This window comes from Stegodyphus dumicola, chromosome X1 (assembly GCF_044657685.1).
Source record: "Stegodyphus dumicola isolate Sdum_Otavi_A_Nest chromosome X1, ASM4465768v1".
NCBI classification, from domain to species: domain Eukaryota; kingdom Metazoa; phylum Arthropoda; class Arachnida; order Araneae; family Eresidae; genus Stegodyphus; species Stegodyphus dumicola.
In genome coordinates, this window is record NC_140780.1 from 165,743,036 (window position 1) to 165,760,061 (window position 17,026).

The window sequence follows — 17,026 nt, forward strand, 5'->3', positions numbered from 1 at the left end:
TTTTGCGCTATTTTAATTATTGTAAGGCATACAAATTGTGCCCCATGCGGCCTGAACGGGAAGTCTTCAAAAAACGGTCTGGCAGGGAACGTGTTAATGCATTGGCTAAGCAAGGCATTTATATACGCCCACTGCAGTTAAGGGGTTAATACTAATTCTCTTTTGCAAACATTCATTTCTTTACCTTTACAAACCCATATTAAAATTTTATATTTATTATCACAGTTAAAACTACACCCAGTCATTTCACATAAACCACAAGATAAAATGATGTCATTTATCAATGGAAAACTGACTCGACCAATTAGAAAATGCTACAAAAATTTTGCATTTGGTTGAATATACATACAGATACTTTTTACATGCCAATAGATCCTCAATTTTTAGTTTCCCATAAAAAAACTAATTCAATGTCTTTTCTGTTTTTTTTTGGGGGGCGAGGCACTCACATTTGGTAAATGTCTTTTACTAGTTATCATCTTTTGAAAGAGTTTCAACAGAATTAGACAGAGAAAACAATAGTTCATTTTGCATAACCACTCTTGTGTGAATAATTCCTACTCACTGTAAATAAGTATCATTTTCAAAATAATTACGATCACTATGCAAGTTGAGTGAAGTACAACAAGGCATGGTCATTAGTGATTAAGAATTTGGTCATTTCATCTATGAGATTTCTGGATAGTTCCAGACACCATATGCAACAATGAGTAATGGAAGAGTGCTAAAATGGAAATCCAAGACAGTTGAAAATTCCACCTTTAATCAGAGAAGCCACAAATATTGAGATTGGAATTGTGATGCTTCTTATATATGGGAAGTTAAACCGGGAGGTGGCTCAGCTTAACTGCAATAGCAATTCTTCAAACATTTTTCAAAATATCTTCCTGCAGTAAAGCTGCATCATAAAAGCCAATGATCATTGAATGAAACACTGTAGACAACAGTTGTGTGAAGCATGTCACCATGAAAAACAAAATGAAAGAACATCCTGTAGACTGAGAAATCATGCTACATGTTGACTGATCTGATCAATATGTATGAACATGACCACTGCCCAGGGATTGCTATTTATCAGACTATGTCAACCTCACAGTGAAATGTAGTGGAGTAGAAATTCTTAAATGAGATTATTACAATGTCTTTAGCTGAGATTTTGAATTTTGAATTTTCTTTAAATTCTTCTTTAAATTTTGAAGGTATAATCTAAAATCTGGTTTATCTACATGACAACTAGAATAAACTATGACCACGTCTCCCAACAGAAGTATTTCCATCTTATCCATCTGGATATTTTACAAAACACTAAAGAGACTTTCTAAAAACCTAAAAAGAGGAAAAATAAATTTAAGGAATTTTAACAGCCACAGAAAACATTTTATGACTGATCACCCGCTGATAAAATTAAACTACAAATATGATGACATTTTTATGCTCTATTAACTATGAATTAGAAATTTTCAAACTTTGGTGTATGCTAATGTTTAATCAATATGCTGTCTCAACAATGCAGTGTTAAAAAAAAGTTCCATTACTCTCTTAAAAGCTCCCTTTATCTCTCTCTCACACACACACACACAAAAGTACGAGAGAAATATAAAATAACTTACCATGCAGCAATAGAAGAAACTTGCTCGATGACATATTAAACGAATGTAACTTGATTTCAGATGAATCAGAATCTTTAACTTCCAAGCACAGCTTGACTGATGGGTCATTCACTTCATTCAAAACACTTGACCAAAGTATATAATCTACTTGCCAGTTGATATTCTGGATTTCAGTCACTAAAATTAATAATAAACAGAGAGACTTGATTAAGAAGTATAAATAATGAAATCAATTTCCAGTACATTCAAATATGGAAAAAAAAAGGGGGGAGCTTAACATGAAAATGAAACAATAAAATGGGGCAAATGTATATCCCAAGTTCCAGCTGCCTGATGAATAAAACTTAAACTGTACATATGATATCTCAGCAATGCACTTGACACAGATACTGAATTTAACTATGGCAAAATACGGGAGAGCTATCTACCAAAGAGGGATTGATTTAGTGAAGAACTTTCATTTAATAAGTAACTTAGGATATGTTTGATATATGCATATGTTCAAAAACATTGCATTAAACTTAATTTCCTTAAATACAGGACACCTACTTCCACTTTCAAAGTTTCTTGAAATAAGGAAGTAAAAAAAAGGGGGGGAGGGGATTTTATGAAAGCAGTTTCAACACTGCAGATAAAAAGGTTGAAAAAATTTACCTTTTAACATGGGTTCACAGAGAGCAAAACTAGAGATATGTTTATTATGCTATCATAAATACAAAATAAAAATCACTTGGTGGTATATTGGGTAAAATAGTACAAGATATTAATTTTGTAGCTGGCTGCACCAACTAATTAAACTATGTCGTCGAATTTTGTATATAAATGTATGGAAATTTTATTCTTAACTCACAAAAGCATGATAAACATTTCACTATTTAGACTTATTGAGTTGAGGGGATTGTATAAAAAAGTTAACACAATCGTTGAAAACAGTTTTGCAAAATTCTCTATTTTATTTTGAATTTTGTAACTGGAAATACATGTCTAGGACCAATACTTAAAGAAATAAAACTGTAGCCACTTTTTTGAACAGTATTCTTTTAACATGTATTTTTTGCACTGAAATATGTTGACGTAGTTTACAGCTTAAATTATGACAAATTACCAGGGTTCGTACACATTTCCTTACATGAAAATTAAGGACTTTTAAGGACCATTAAAGAAAAAATTAAGGACCTGTCAGCAAACAAAAAAATTAATAGAATAAAGCAGTTATCCATACAACTGACTTCATGCATGTAATTTCACTTTAAGAAACTAACAGAAGTGTGTATCATGCACTATTATTAAATTCAATTTAATACTTACCATAAAACAATTTTGAAAATTAAACTAACTCCCTACAAGTTATGAAGTAGATAACATTAAATTAGGAACATAATTTCTTGAAAAACATGTATAAGTGTATTTTACACTAAAAACAGTCACTATTTTAGAGATTTACATGATTATTATTTAACTTATTTGATATTTATTTAAACACAGTCAACTACTATTATAATCACAATGTAAGAATATTTTGCAGATTAAAATAACTGATTTGTAAACATACAATTTATTTCCTTGGTTTTTTGAAAGATACTAGAATAATAAACTGTACAATAAAGGATACAAAACATTTGTGCTTTTTTTAAATCTGAAATCTTTTCAGCTATTTTAACATCTAATTTATTTATGTCTATTTCCTTTTCTTTAACTATTCTTCTAAGTTCATTTGTTTTAACAAACAAATCAATGTTCCTGCTGGTCTCAGCTTCATCTGCTAAAGCATATACTTCTTCATTAATATCTTTAATGTCCCTTTAAAGAAATTTTTTCTTCTGCTTTATATAATCAATTTCTTCCTCAATAATATTTCTTTTCCTCTTTGAATTTTCAGATTTAGTTAAAGATTTTTGTTCTTCTAAATACTGAACTTCTAAATAACGAACTCCACTTCTTGCAACATGTCGGAAATCCCGATTCTTAATCTCAGTTTAGCGCTAAATAAAATATCTCATTACTGAAGAAATAATTATTTTAGCATAAATTTGTGTGATTAGTAACTTGACTCCATAGCTGCATATCTGCTTGGCATAATCTCAAACCGAAACATTTGTTAATTTTACACCAACTAATATTTTATATCCTTGATGTCGAAATCGCGAATCATTATTTATTGTATTTTGCTTTCATCACCGCATGTTTATCAACGGATGACAACTTGAGTGATGAATCATGCAGCGACGCCAAATAGAGTATTATCCGATTACAGATTTAAGTTTAATGCGCTAAAATGTTGACAAGGGGAGATTTAGCAGAAATTTCTTTCCTTATGCTAAAAATAGATTTTGTTAATGCTACTCATAGGACAAACGATTATATTTAGTGCTATTTGAATTAAGAATAACTGATTTGTTATTCACATAAAGCCAGAACCAGCGCCAGAGCTCGCATGGCCGCACCAGGCGGCAGAATTTAGCGAAGTTAAACCCAATCATCAATCAATTAACGGAGGGCGATATCTGTAGTATGGTTCTAAATCCAGAAAATACAGCTACCGATAGTGAAGAAAGTAACAGAGAGGTTACTGAACAAGAAAAAATATTTGATTGACAAGTTATTCGGAATTCTCGACACAGCAATTACAGGACTTGAACAATGGAACTTAATAACTGAACAAGAAATTATATGTCTATAGTATTAGTCTAAAGTATTAGCAGAGGAAACAAATCAAACAACTCACATTGAAAAAAGTGTTTAATAAAGTAAACATATAAATATTAAGCTCTTTTCTTTTGTAAATTTTGATACCTTTAAATCATAAATGCTTCATTATTTCATAAATCACGATTTCATATTTTCAATTTTATAATTTCTACGTGCCATCTTAGTAGATTTAAAATGATCTAATATCCGGAAAAATCTCAAATCTGGGATCGCCGAAGTCCCGATGAGTCCAGACCTCGGACTTTGAACTGTATAAATATATATATATATAATACGGAATGTACATTTTCAGTTAAACTTCTACCCAATAACTTTAGTAATTCATGAAAGTTAATTTTGCGTCTAGTTAATTCAGGAAAATTAGTTTCAATTAGTTGTTTTCAGCTTTAAAAATATTAAAAAATTTTTAATTAGTTACTTTCAACTAATAATTGTATCGCCATTAGCAAAAATTATGCATTATATCAACAACATAGGTTTAAACCAAATACTTAATTGTCTATTGAAGCTTCAAAACATATTTCCGAACTTCACTTTTTCTCGGCTAGCGTTGCCGAATTTGCCCTTGATGACCTAAAATCGAAATGGAGCCAACAGATTTCTCGCGAAATCGATAACAGACCCTCTGCAGAAATAAACTCATAATCCCGATATCCCATACATATAGTATGTGCAAAAGAGAATAAACTCCGTAGAAGGTGATAAAAAATTAATTTATGGCTTAATTGAAACAAACATAGAAATTAAGCTAAGCAAAACCGTGTAAAAACAAATTGAATTGATAAAACGAAACTTAATTTTCATGTGAATTTTCAGCGCTGACTCTCCCATTCTAGAAATTTCAATTTGTTTCAGACAAAGACTATATTTAAGGATTGCCATCCATCAATATCCAGTCTTTGTAGTCAGCTTGATGAAGCCACAGTTTATTGAAAATGCACTTTCCAGGCATCTCATTCCTATTGGCGCTGGAAGGGTTGTGTCCTTCCAGGTTGGTATTGCTCTAATTTTGGCAAATATTTTCAGAATCCCCCCTCCCTTTTTTTTTTCTCGAGCACCTTCATCATCACTTTCGCCTCTTAAAGAACTTCTGGCTTCACGCTTTCGTCACAATCTGCCTAAATTTATGGATAACACCTGTTTCGGAAGATTGGGTGAATAGCCAATCAGACACCGATACTTTCGTTCGGGTAGCTAATTGTTTTTTTTTTTTTTATCGTTTGCAACGCAAATCCGCCAACAGATTGGTTAAGAGCCGTGTAATTTTAATTCCATATTCATGAGAAATCGTAATTCACACTTAGAATGGCAATCATTAGAAATGTCAAATGAGCAAAATTAAGGACCGTTTATTCATTTTGGCCAAAATTAAGGACTTTTAAGGATCAAAAATCATTTTTGAAAAAATTAAGGACTTTTAAGGACCGTACGAACCCTGATTACATAACTCTGCAAAAATTACACAAGCAGTTTTTGCAGTTATTTACATATAAAATCTGGTATTCATTTTCAACTCGGTGCCGAAGAAATATTTTCTTGCTGAACTTCTAATTTTTATGCCAATACTTTGACTATTATAATGAATAATTCATTACACTATTAATCTGCTTAATGATTTTACATTTTATTCATAATATTTTTTCTTATTTTGAGGAGAAGTTACTGATTTTCCTTAAATCTGTGCATTTTTATAGTAGTAAAAGAGAAGTGTTGAGGAAATATTTAATTTTTTAGAAGAGAAACTCATTTAAAATTTTAATCACTTGTGCATAAATTCTGGTATTAACAGTCATCTGTCACATGAAAGACTCGGAACTCAAATGTAAAGGGTAAATGCATGTCAACAAACACAGCTATTGAAAAATATTATTTTGAAGATAACTTTTAAATAAGCAAGAATTGCCATAGCAATTAACAGATTTTCTTCATTTTATGCTTCACATTTTGCTTTATTAATTACAATAGAAACAAAAGTTTTTGAAGGTATCATATGTTTGTCCTTAATGTCATTTTGCACACTATTTATTTTAAGTTACATTATTTTGAAAAATCTCTTCTCCTTAAGACCAATTCTGCATATTTTTACTCAGTTCCTCAGAACAATCTTCAGTATAGTTAAGGATTCTTTATAGAATGTTCCCATAAAAATTTTTAATTTCATAAAATTTCATTACAACATCTCGCATGAGCAGAAATATTATCAGAAAGTCTATTCCATTTAATTAATTTATTATTCTGGAAATACAGGTTTATAGCTAATTACTTGAAATGCTGCATATTTAGATCAAATTTCACATTTTCAATTTCCTGGCTAGTATCTTTAATTTTGTGCTACTTTTTAAAAAACTGAAATATTTATTAAATTTTCATTAATTTAAAGTTAATACATATTTCAATTAGTTATAAAGCTATCATTATAGTTTAGTGCAACATAAGCAACAAAGTAATAACATAAGCAATAAAGTAATAACATAAGCAATAAAATAACTGAAATATTTATTAAATTTTCCTTAATTTAAAGTTAATACATATTTTAATTAGTTATAAAGCTATAATTATAGTTTAGTGCAACATAAGCAACAAAGTAATAATTTCATTCTCTGTTCCAATTAGCAGAAGACAGTTCTCCTACTTTTAATTTTATTATTACTCCAAAAGCTGAGCAAAGCTGCCGAAGAAAGTTCTGGCCTTAATAAAGCATTTAATGGTTTATAGTGTTTTAAACAGTTTTAACAGTATTTAACGATTGATAGTGTATATTTTTCTTATCAGTGCTTACTTTACAGCTTAAATTAAGCACTGATAAGAAGAGAATTTAAAATACTATTGATAAGGCACTTTTTTATTACTTAAATCTGAAACTGTTGTACAGGATAATTTATGGCTTATATACACTAGCTGTTCATGTAGCTAAATGCAAATGGGTGTTTTACTGATATTCAATTAATATTTTTGATTGCAAACTCAAGTCAGTTCGGTTCATTATTCATTAATTCAACATGTTAATTTTATTTTCATCACGTAAAAAGGAATTACTCAAATGTTTAACCAAAATACTTCATGAAAACTGAAACTCAACCTAAGACACATCTATTAGCATTAAACAGTTTAGCTTATTAAGTTACCAATCAAATTGCAAGTTAAAAACAAATTTTAACTATTACAAGAAAAGAACATTTGAGTTTAAAATAAAGTACTACCATGACCAGAAAGCATTGGGAATAATTAATTTTTAATAAATATGAGCAAGAAACTCTTGCATACTTTTTCCAAAAGTTATAATCTTCATCAACATATAGAAACACTATGCATCTCATTTTCTTTTATTGCTTGTAAATAAATTCGTTTTTAACAAATAAGGAATTCTTGTTTTGGTAATTTATGAAAATGGTGAATAACTGAGCAAAGATCATTCACTAATTTTTTTAATGGAATTTTTGCTACAAAAATATTGTAAATGTTGCAAAAAGATTTTAAGGACAATATAAAAAACTAGAGATTTTGCTTAAAGAAGCCAAATAATTCTTTGATGATGAATTACATTCTGGCAGTCACTTTAGAAATAACTAGGTAATATTTTACATTTCAAACAGAACTACTATAATAATTTTCTTTAAGCGCATGTGATGCAGCTATAATTTATAAATACACTGCAACAATGAGATAAACACTTACATTTTAAGGAGCTTTTCTTCAGTTTTTCTTGCAGAAGTACAAATTTCTCAGAAAATATTTTACATAAGGCAGCAGTTGATTCTAAAAAGAATAAGAACAGATATTTCAAGAAAGACCCTGGATAAATAAGAGCACTTAATAATTTATCTCATTATCAACAGACATTTGTATCTTTACAGATAACCACGAGATAAAAACCTGGTAGCTAACAAAGACTACAATACCTCTTGATAACATGTATGGTTTATTATACGATCAAGACATAATAATTTAATCATAAAAGTGGTAGCTAACAAGCTGAAAGAAAGAATACAAAATCAAAACAAAAACAACTCAATAAAATAATATGATTTAAAATAAAAAATTCTTTGGTCTTCTTCGAGCAGCCACAAAAATTTCAACTGAGCCACATTTTTAATTATATCTGGATGATCATAAAAATCACTGCATGAACTAATTCAAAGTGGAAAAAATAAATAAATAAAAATTAATTGAATTTTTTAAATAATAATAATGAAAGTAATAAAGAAAGCATAATTTTTTAAATTTTTAATATACAATCAATATATTACTTGCTTTGACATGACTAAGTAAATAATACTACACGGAAATTAAACAGTATAAAAATTAGAACATTCCACATTAGAAACCAGAGAAACAACAGGCAAATTAAAGCAGTGTATACTTTGATGCTTTTGATATGACTGTTTCAGCAGGAATTATATCCTGCTATTACAGGCACCTCAAATAACCTTGGTTAGGGCAGACGTAACATATAGTGCATCACAGGAATACCTTGATAAGGAACTGCAGGAAGATTGTGTAGATGTGGCCCAGGGCAGTGTAAATGAAAATGCCATGAACGGGAAGGGAAATCATGCATGAGCAGTTAAAATGTGTTGTTCTACAGGGAGCCAATCAGTAGTTAAATGAGAGGAATGTAGGAAAATTTTAAAGTAAAAAATTACGGAAAGAGAATTAAATTATTTAAGAAGGCAGTTCACCTAAAAGAACCCCCCCCCCCCAAAAAAAAAAGAGAAAAAAATTAAGATAACTTTTGCATAAATAAGATTTCCTAATTCAAGAGATAAAGAATAAACTATGCATAGCCTAAATCTGTGAAATAATGCAAAAGGAAGTTTGCCCAAATTTTGAAAAAAAAAAAAAAAAAAAAAAAAAAAAAAAAAAAAAAAAAAAAGAATTAAATTAAAGAAATATGAAAAATAAAATCATATATCTACATGAAATACTTTTCTTAAAACCCTTGGAATGGTATACAAAAAGATCCAGTAAGCCAAGATGTGATGGAATGAAATAAACAGAATCAGTTAAAATGGAAATTAAAAATCTTAGAGGCGAGTTGAATAAATGTCTTGTAAAAATGAAATGGCTAAAGAATGTAAACACAGTAATTAATATTAAGCACAGAAATTAAACTGTTTTAAAAGAAAAAATAAATTATATTTAATAATTTTCATTTGGAAGTAATGGTATGTGGTGTGGTAAAAAAAAGGATTTTTTATGAAAACAGAAAAGGTAAGTAACAGTAAAAGTGGCTTATAATAGGGCTAAAATACATATGGCCATATTTTAGTAACACAGATAGAGGGTGATATTCACATATTTGTAATCCACATATATTATTACCTATGTAATACTTACATGAATAATTACAATTATTATGCATCTAGTCAATGACTTTAAATTTGGTTTAAGTATTGTTACGAAATGTACAGGCGTGGTAAGATGGCTTCCCCACAAAGAAGCTTTAGGGTTGCCATAAAATGGCAAGGGAAGGCAGGGTTACCACATTTGGTGAGAAACTGCCCATTTAGCGACATGCCATGGACAGATGGAGAACCTTCAAGAACGAATTCTTACGGGTTTAGCCCAGAATGTTCTCGAACAAAAGCCGAAAGCTATATAAACCCCGCTGGTCCGCAGTCAGTTAGTGTGTGCCTCGTCTAGCGAGTTGATAGTCAGTCATGGAGCGAGTGTCTTGAAGTCTAGTGCCGAGCTGGTCGTCGAGGGCATCGAGAGTCTTTTAGTGCATCGCGAATTAGTGCATCATTGAGTTTTGTCTTAGACGGTGCCGAGTCGAGAGCTATATTATTGTGTATCACGAGTTGTAGCGTAGAGAGTCTCGAGAGTACGTGGAGTTCCGAGAACGACCAAGCAGCTGTACTCTGGTGCTTTGCAGTGAATCTGTCTCCATCGTTATTGCCTGAGAGTGTGAAGGCTGTGTCGCTGAACGTGTAAGCGTGTTTATAACATTTTATATATTATTATAAGAAATATTTAAATTTGGATTTGTTTAATGGTATGAACATTAAAAAGTCTTTTTATTTAAGAAGTTTGGTCAAAATACTCATGCACTTGGGACAGATATTAGCAATTTCAATTAATCCTGAATTATTGAAAGCGATAATGTCATCTATGATTCTATATAAGATTAAATTTTTCATTTTGCTCATAATTTAGCATAAAATTGCACTCTTGTACAAAAAGAGGTAGATTTCAAATTGAAGTTGAATAGTTCATGCTCATTGGTATTCCATTAATCTGGTGGAAGATTTTAAATTTGACAGAAACACTGAAAATAGGTAACCTAGTTTTCAAGTTTAATGATATTACTGAGTTCTGGAAAACTTTTCCACCATAAATTTAAAATTAAAATTAGCATCCTTAAATTTGAAAAATGAACTACCTATCTTAAATGCTCACTCTTCTACAATTTTATGAAATTTAAAGATAAAATCTTAAAAAAATTAATAGAATATTTATGCACATGAATTATTCATTCAATTTATTTTTGTACAAGAGTTTAATTTCATGCTAAATTTTGAAAATGAAAAATTTAATCTTACTTTTAATTACCCATTTCAATAATTCTGGATAACTAGAAACTGCTGATACTTATCCTGCATATTTAAAACTTAAAACCAATACCAATAATCAATTGATTACCTTGACCTAAAAATTCTCAACTATAAAAGAATTAAACTAATTGATGAAAAATGACTTTTTAACTTTCACAGCATAATACTAATACATTGGAATTCAAATATTTTTAAAAACGTAATTGCTAATACCATTATGAACTGGATTCTGATAATTAAAAATGTCTGCACAGATGCTGAAGACCTTCAAAAAATGTAAATGCCTCTAAGTTACACTTATCAAATTTTTGTTAATTTTATTATCAAATACTTTTGGACTTTTGAATTATTTCATGAAGTGGTTTTTACAGAGTTGCCAATCAAACAGGAGAATGAAATTCCCTGACTTTTCCAGGTGTGTTTTAAGAAAATTCCAGTCTAACTGCATAATGCAAGTTGGCTGTGCTAAGAGGTAAATTAATTACAGTATTACACAAAAATTTGGCAATTACATATGACTTATATATATATATATAATCCTCAAAGCATTACTATTTTAACTATAATAGTAATTGTTTTCTCCTCTGAAGATTGAGATTAGAATCTGCCCAATCTGGATTAAAAAAATGTCTTTTTTTTTTTTTTTTTTTTTTTTTTTTGCAGACATTTTGCAGCTAAATGAAAGAAAGAAATATATTTAATGATATTTTAAATAAATTTAGGTATTTTATATTTATTCAGCAGCATACATAAGCAAAAAATTTGTGCATTAAATTTCGTGATGGCATGTCATCATACTGCTAGAATTAATTTCAGGATTTTGCCAGAGGAAATTTCATGAAACTTGAAAGTATTATTTACTAATAATAAATAAATTTAGAGGGAAGAAGTAGCATTGAATGATATGAATAACATAAAAATAAAGATAATTACTTAAAAATTGAATTAAAATAATCAACAATATTTTAGCAAATATAGTTATATTTAATGGTTAGCCTAGATGACTGATACTATTTTTTTATTTCACTGCAAAATGACATATAAGGCATTTATTAAAAAAGGAAAAAAAAAAGGTTTAAAAGATTTTGTGGTAAAATCCTAGTATACGGTAAGGTCTTGGCACGATTTTGAAAATTATCGCGAACAACAAAATGACCCGTTTACTGCTCATCACAATGTCGCCATATCTCGTGTGTACTGTACATGGAGGTTATTCTAACCAAAGAAAGTCTATGTAAAGAAGGAAAGGTTCCATAGACGTAATGCTATTATGCCGCTAGAAGCGGAAGGAAAATTCGCCTAAGGATTTTGTGACGGAACCTGGCGGCCAGAATTTCCCTCTCAGTGATATGTGCAGGAAATTTAGGAACACATGTTAAGAAGAAACATTCTTTGACAAAATGTTTCTTCCTTGATTTTTCGCAATAATTTAAACACGGATTTTTGTAGTTTATTTTTCTCAAAATAACTAATCCACTAATTAATTTCCTCGCATGAAAAAAAAAATATTTTCTTTTGCTTTAAAGTTTAAAGAAATTTTAAACGAAATTCATTTTATGAACTTTTGATAACATGACCTTCGAACTTCAACACTGGCTTCGAGCTTTGATGACAGATATTTCGCGCATGCGCAACTGTTTCCCCCTATGTTGGAACGGAGCCACTCTTGTTGCAGAGAAGTTTTCCTTCTTAACAATACATATTCTTTGATTCTAACTTTCATAGTACCATATACTACGATTAAACCGATTTTGTTTTATACGAGAATAAGTATTTTGTTTAGTTCAACATGAGCATGCGATTCTCTCGATTCTCGAGGTTACTGGAAACCAAAGTTGCTGGAAACTTGTTTTGCCTTTCTAAAAGACAATCTAATTGGCGTTTCAAAAATTGGCTCTATGCCAGCTGCCCGAACGACGCTCACCTGATACACAATTCGCCAAGAAAGTTATCGCTTTTTATGTCGGCACATGAAATTCCCCGACTTTTCCAGATTTTGACTAAAATATTTAAATTCCCTGACTTTTCCCTGAACTTTTTGGTGAATTTTTGAATTCCCTAACTTTTTCCGGTTTTCCAGGTAGCGTCGCAGCTCTGTTTTTATTATCATCCAGATATAATCAGAAACACTGTCCTGTTGAAAGTTTTTCCAGAGCTCCTTGAAAAAGACCAAAAAGTTTTCAATTATTTGTTAAATTATAATTTTTATATCATTTCATTGAGTTGGTTTTAGATTTTTATTTGTGTTCTTCCTGTTAGCTTGTTAGCCACTACCTTTTGATTTTATTACTATCTCTGGGTTATATCATTAATTTTGCAACACACTATGCAACTTTAATAATTAATAACCATAATTATGAAATTTCTTACTTTTGTTTATATGTTCGTGTGTGCATATATATATGTATAATTTTTACGAGAAGAATGAGATATTTGAATGCATGGCCAGTAGAATTCTTCGATTTTCTTGACAAAATGGCAATGCCATGAAGGCTATCTGCCTGACAAGAGGACTGCTTCTATGAAGGACTTTCTAAAGAAAACTGGCTTGTATTCATGTGACATAATGAAAATTAACCACACAGTCACCCTATTCACTTGGGATCGAACTCAACCCATTACTTTGATTTGAACATATAACTGGAATTATCATCGTCTGAAACTTTATGTCAGTGCCTGTGTCATCAGGTAATGTATTATGTTAAGAACAATAATATAGATGAATTTTGAAATGACACAGATGATTTATTATAAGCAGTTACTATATTTAATAAAGAAAAGGGAACCAAACCAAGATTAGATTTTTGATTTATATATTTTTTTATTTCGTATACGAGGGATCTTGTATAGTGGCAACACAGCTGAAAAAACGCTATGCAACAAAACCAAAGAATATTGCGTATACCACACGTAAACTACATACCTACCTTACCTCTCAGCAAAAAGACTTGTCCTGCCTACGTCACGCGCATGCGGAGTGACGCGAAGAACGGACCCTTGTATTAGCTCGCGGTCTAAAGTAAGTGTTGTCAGGATGTTTTCAAAACAAGAACAACGATGTTGGATAAAAATTGAATGTGCCAGAGGTCGTACAGCACGACAGTGTCATCAAGGACTTCAAGAGGCTTGCGGGGGGATCTGCATTGCCTTACAGAACCGTAGCAAGATGGGTTAAAGCATTCAATGAAGGACGCCAAAACGTGGCAGACATGCTGCGGCCAGGTCGTCCGAGTGTCAGCGATGCGGACGTGAAAGCTGTTGTCGCACTAATGGACAGTGATCACCACCAAATGATTCATCAGCTGGCTGGACAAACAGGATTAGCGCATACGACTGAGCTGCACAAGGAACGCCTGTCCATGAGAAAAATTGCTTCACAATGGGTTTCACATCAATCGATGGAAATGCAGAAATGGCTACGATACGATGCTGCCCGAACCCACCTGGAGCGCTATGAGCGCAAAGGAGATGCTTTTTTACGCCATATCATTACGCTGGATGAGACTTGGGCCCGATCATACCAGCCAGAACTGAAACGGCAATCAAACGAATGGCGTCATCACGGGTCACCACGACGTTTGAAATTTCGTCAGAACCCCAGCAATGTTAAAGTTATGGTGATTCTCGTGTACGACTGTGATGGTGTCACCCCAATGCATACCGTTCCCGCACAGCAGACCGTCACTGCTCAGTATTACTGCTCATTTTTGGAGCATAATCTCCGACCAGCTTTGAGAAAAAAAACGGCGACACTTTCTGCAGAACGCTCCTCTCATTTTGCATGACAATTCTCGGCCACATGCAGCGCAAGCTGTGACTGATTTGTTCAAGCGATGGGGCTGGGAAGTGCTTTACCATCCACCATACTCCCCAGATCTAAGCCCTTGTGACTATGACTAAATTCCTAAGATGAAGGAACCACTTCGTGGCACTCGCTTCCAAACTGCTCCTGAGATTCTTGCGGCAGTAGACCAGTCCATTCAAACTATCAACAAAACAGGCGCTGCTACAGGTATTCTGCGACTTCCACATCGTTGAAAATGGGTTGTACACAATGCTGGCAACTATACTGATGGACTGTAAAACATGGTGACATGAATCACTTTTGTATTCCATGTAAATAAATAGTTGCCACTATTAAAGTTCCAACCCTCGTATATAGATATACTTGCACAGAAGAGGAAAGTTCAAATTCGTTATTGCTAGTACATTTGATACAGCAGCTCCAGAGCAAAAATGTTACACCAAGTATAAACAATAATCCAATACTAAAGCAGTAAAGGTTAACACAAAGAAAAAAAAAAAAAAAAAAAACTTCTGTAATAACTACAAAACAATATAAACTTTAAAAACAAAAATGGAATTAGAAATATATATATATATATAAATATTGAAAAAAAAAGTAAATAAAAGTAAATGAAAAAGGCCTAAAACTTGCGATAAAGCTGCAAAGTAATAAACTAATAATTCATAATAATTTATAATAAGAAATCTTTCCATATACCATCTTCAAGGAACACAAATTGAATGAATTATATATATAACTATATAGATATACACATACAGTACAAAGTCCGTAATTCAGACTCATCGGGACTTCAGCGATTCCGGATTATATATCATCAATTTAAATCTGGTAAGATGTCACGCAGAAATTATACAATCAAAAACATGAAACCTTAATTTATGAAATAAAAAGCAATATGATCTAAAGTGTATCAAAATTTACAAAAAAAAAAAAAAAAAAAAAAAAAAAAGGCTTAATATTTATTTGTTTACTTTAATAAACATTTCTTTCAATGTAAGTTGTTTAAGTTGCTTTGTTTTTTCTCTTTAATTCTATAAACAGACATAATTTCTTGTTCAGTTACAAAGTTCCACAGTTCAAGTCCTGCAATTGCTGTGTCGAGAATACTGATTAACTTGTCAATCAAAATTTTTTCGTTTTCAATAACGTTCTCTATTACTTTCTTCACTATCGTTACGTACATGAGTAGTGGATGCGCGCATCAAACGCGCATGCGTATGTTTGTGGCTTTGAGGTCCGGATTATAGATCATTCCGGATAATCGATGTCCGGATTAAGGACTTTGTACTGTATATATATATATATATATATACACTGGTGTACAAAAATTAAGGACAAGACGGTTTTTTTCAATATAACTTTGTACAAAAGCTTTCCAAATCAACACATTTAATACCGTAAGATCCCCAATATGTAAGGACATGAGTAATGTAAGCAACACTTACTAAAAGAGAAATCAGAGGGATAAAAAGAAGCTTAATTGAAAAAGTAGCATGGAGCGCAATGCGACTGAAGGCCGAAACATCCCTGTGATGGGTTGCCCAGCAAGAAACACCCGGTCTTTAATAGGGGATATGATCTTCCCTGACAGCTAGGCAGGTTTCACAGCATCTGCCCATGCTGAGAATGAGGTTGTCAATGAGTTGTCGAGGCATTGCTGCCCATTCGTCTTGCAGCGCCAATCGAAGCTCCGGAATCGTTACTGGTGGTAAGGTACGAGCTGCCAAGCGTCTGCCTAGAAAATCCCATACATGCTCAATGGGATTGAGATCTGGAGATCGTGCCGGCCAATCCATACGTTCAATATCCTCACTCTCTAAGAGCTGTTCGGCAGCTACTGTGCGATGACATGGTGCATTGTCGTCCATGAAAAGAAACTGCGGACCCATAGCGCCTCTAAAAAGGCGCACATATGGAAGAAGAATCTCGTTACAATAATGGGTCCCGTTGACTGAACCTGCATCCAAGATGTGAAGATCTGTACGACTACCAACACTGATGCCTCCCCAAACGAGAACAGTGCCACCTCCATACCTGTCCCTTTCAATGATGTTCGAGGGATGATTGCGGCCTCCCCGCTCTCTCCAGATGAGTATGCGATGAGAATTGCTACTCAGATTGAATCTGCTCTCATCTGTAAAGAGTACTCGTCCCCATTCATTATCTCTCCAATTTCGGTGTTCCTGGCACCACAGAGAACGCCTTCTGCGATGGGCAGGTGTTAGAGGTACACACCGTACAGGGTGTTGTGCAAACAGACCACCACCGTGCAGTGTTCTGGCCACGGTAAAACGCGATATCGGTCGTCCAGTTGCCTGTGTCGTGTGTCTAGCGATTTCTCCCAC

The 17,026-nt window shown here is 32.3% G+C and overlaps 1 protein-coding gene across 1 annotated transcript in view; it reads right to left on the minus strand.

Moving 5' to 3' along the window:
* The window catches only part of LOC118201714 (COMM domain-containing protein 4), a 67,584-nt gene that overhangs the window by 12,925 nt on the left and 37,633 nt on the right, over positions 1 to 17,026 (minus strand). The window contains exons 6-7 of the mRNA XM_085807793.1: positions 7,995 to 8,075; positions 1,611 to 1,787 (exon numbers count right to left, since the gene is read on the minus strand). Coding sequence (XP_085663919.1) covers positions 1,611 to 1,787; positions 7,995 to 8,075 — 258 coding nt within the window. The remainder of the gene's footprint in view (positions 1 to 1,610; positions 1,788 to 7,994; positions 8,076 to 17,026) is intronic.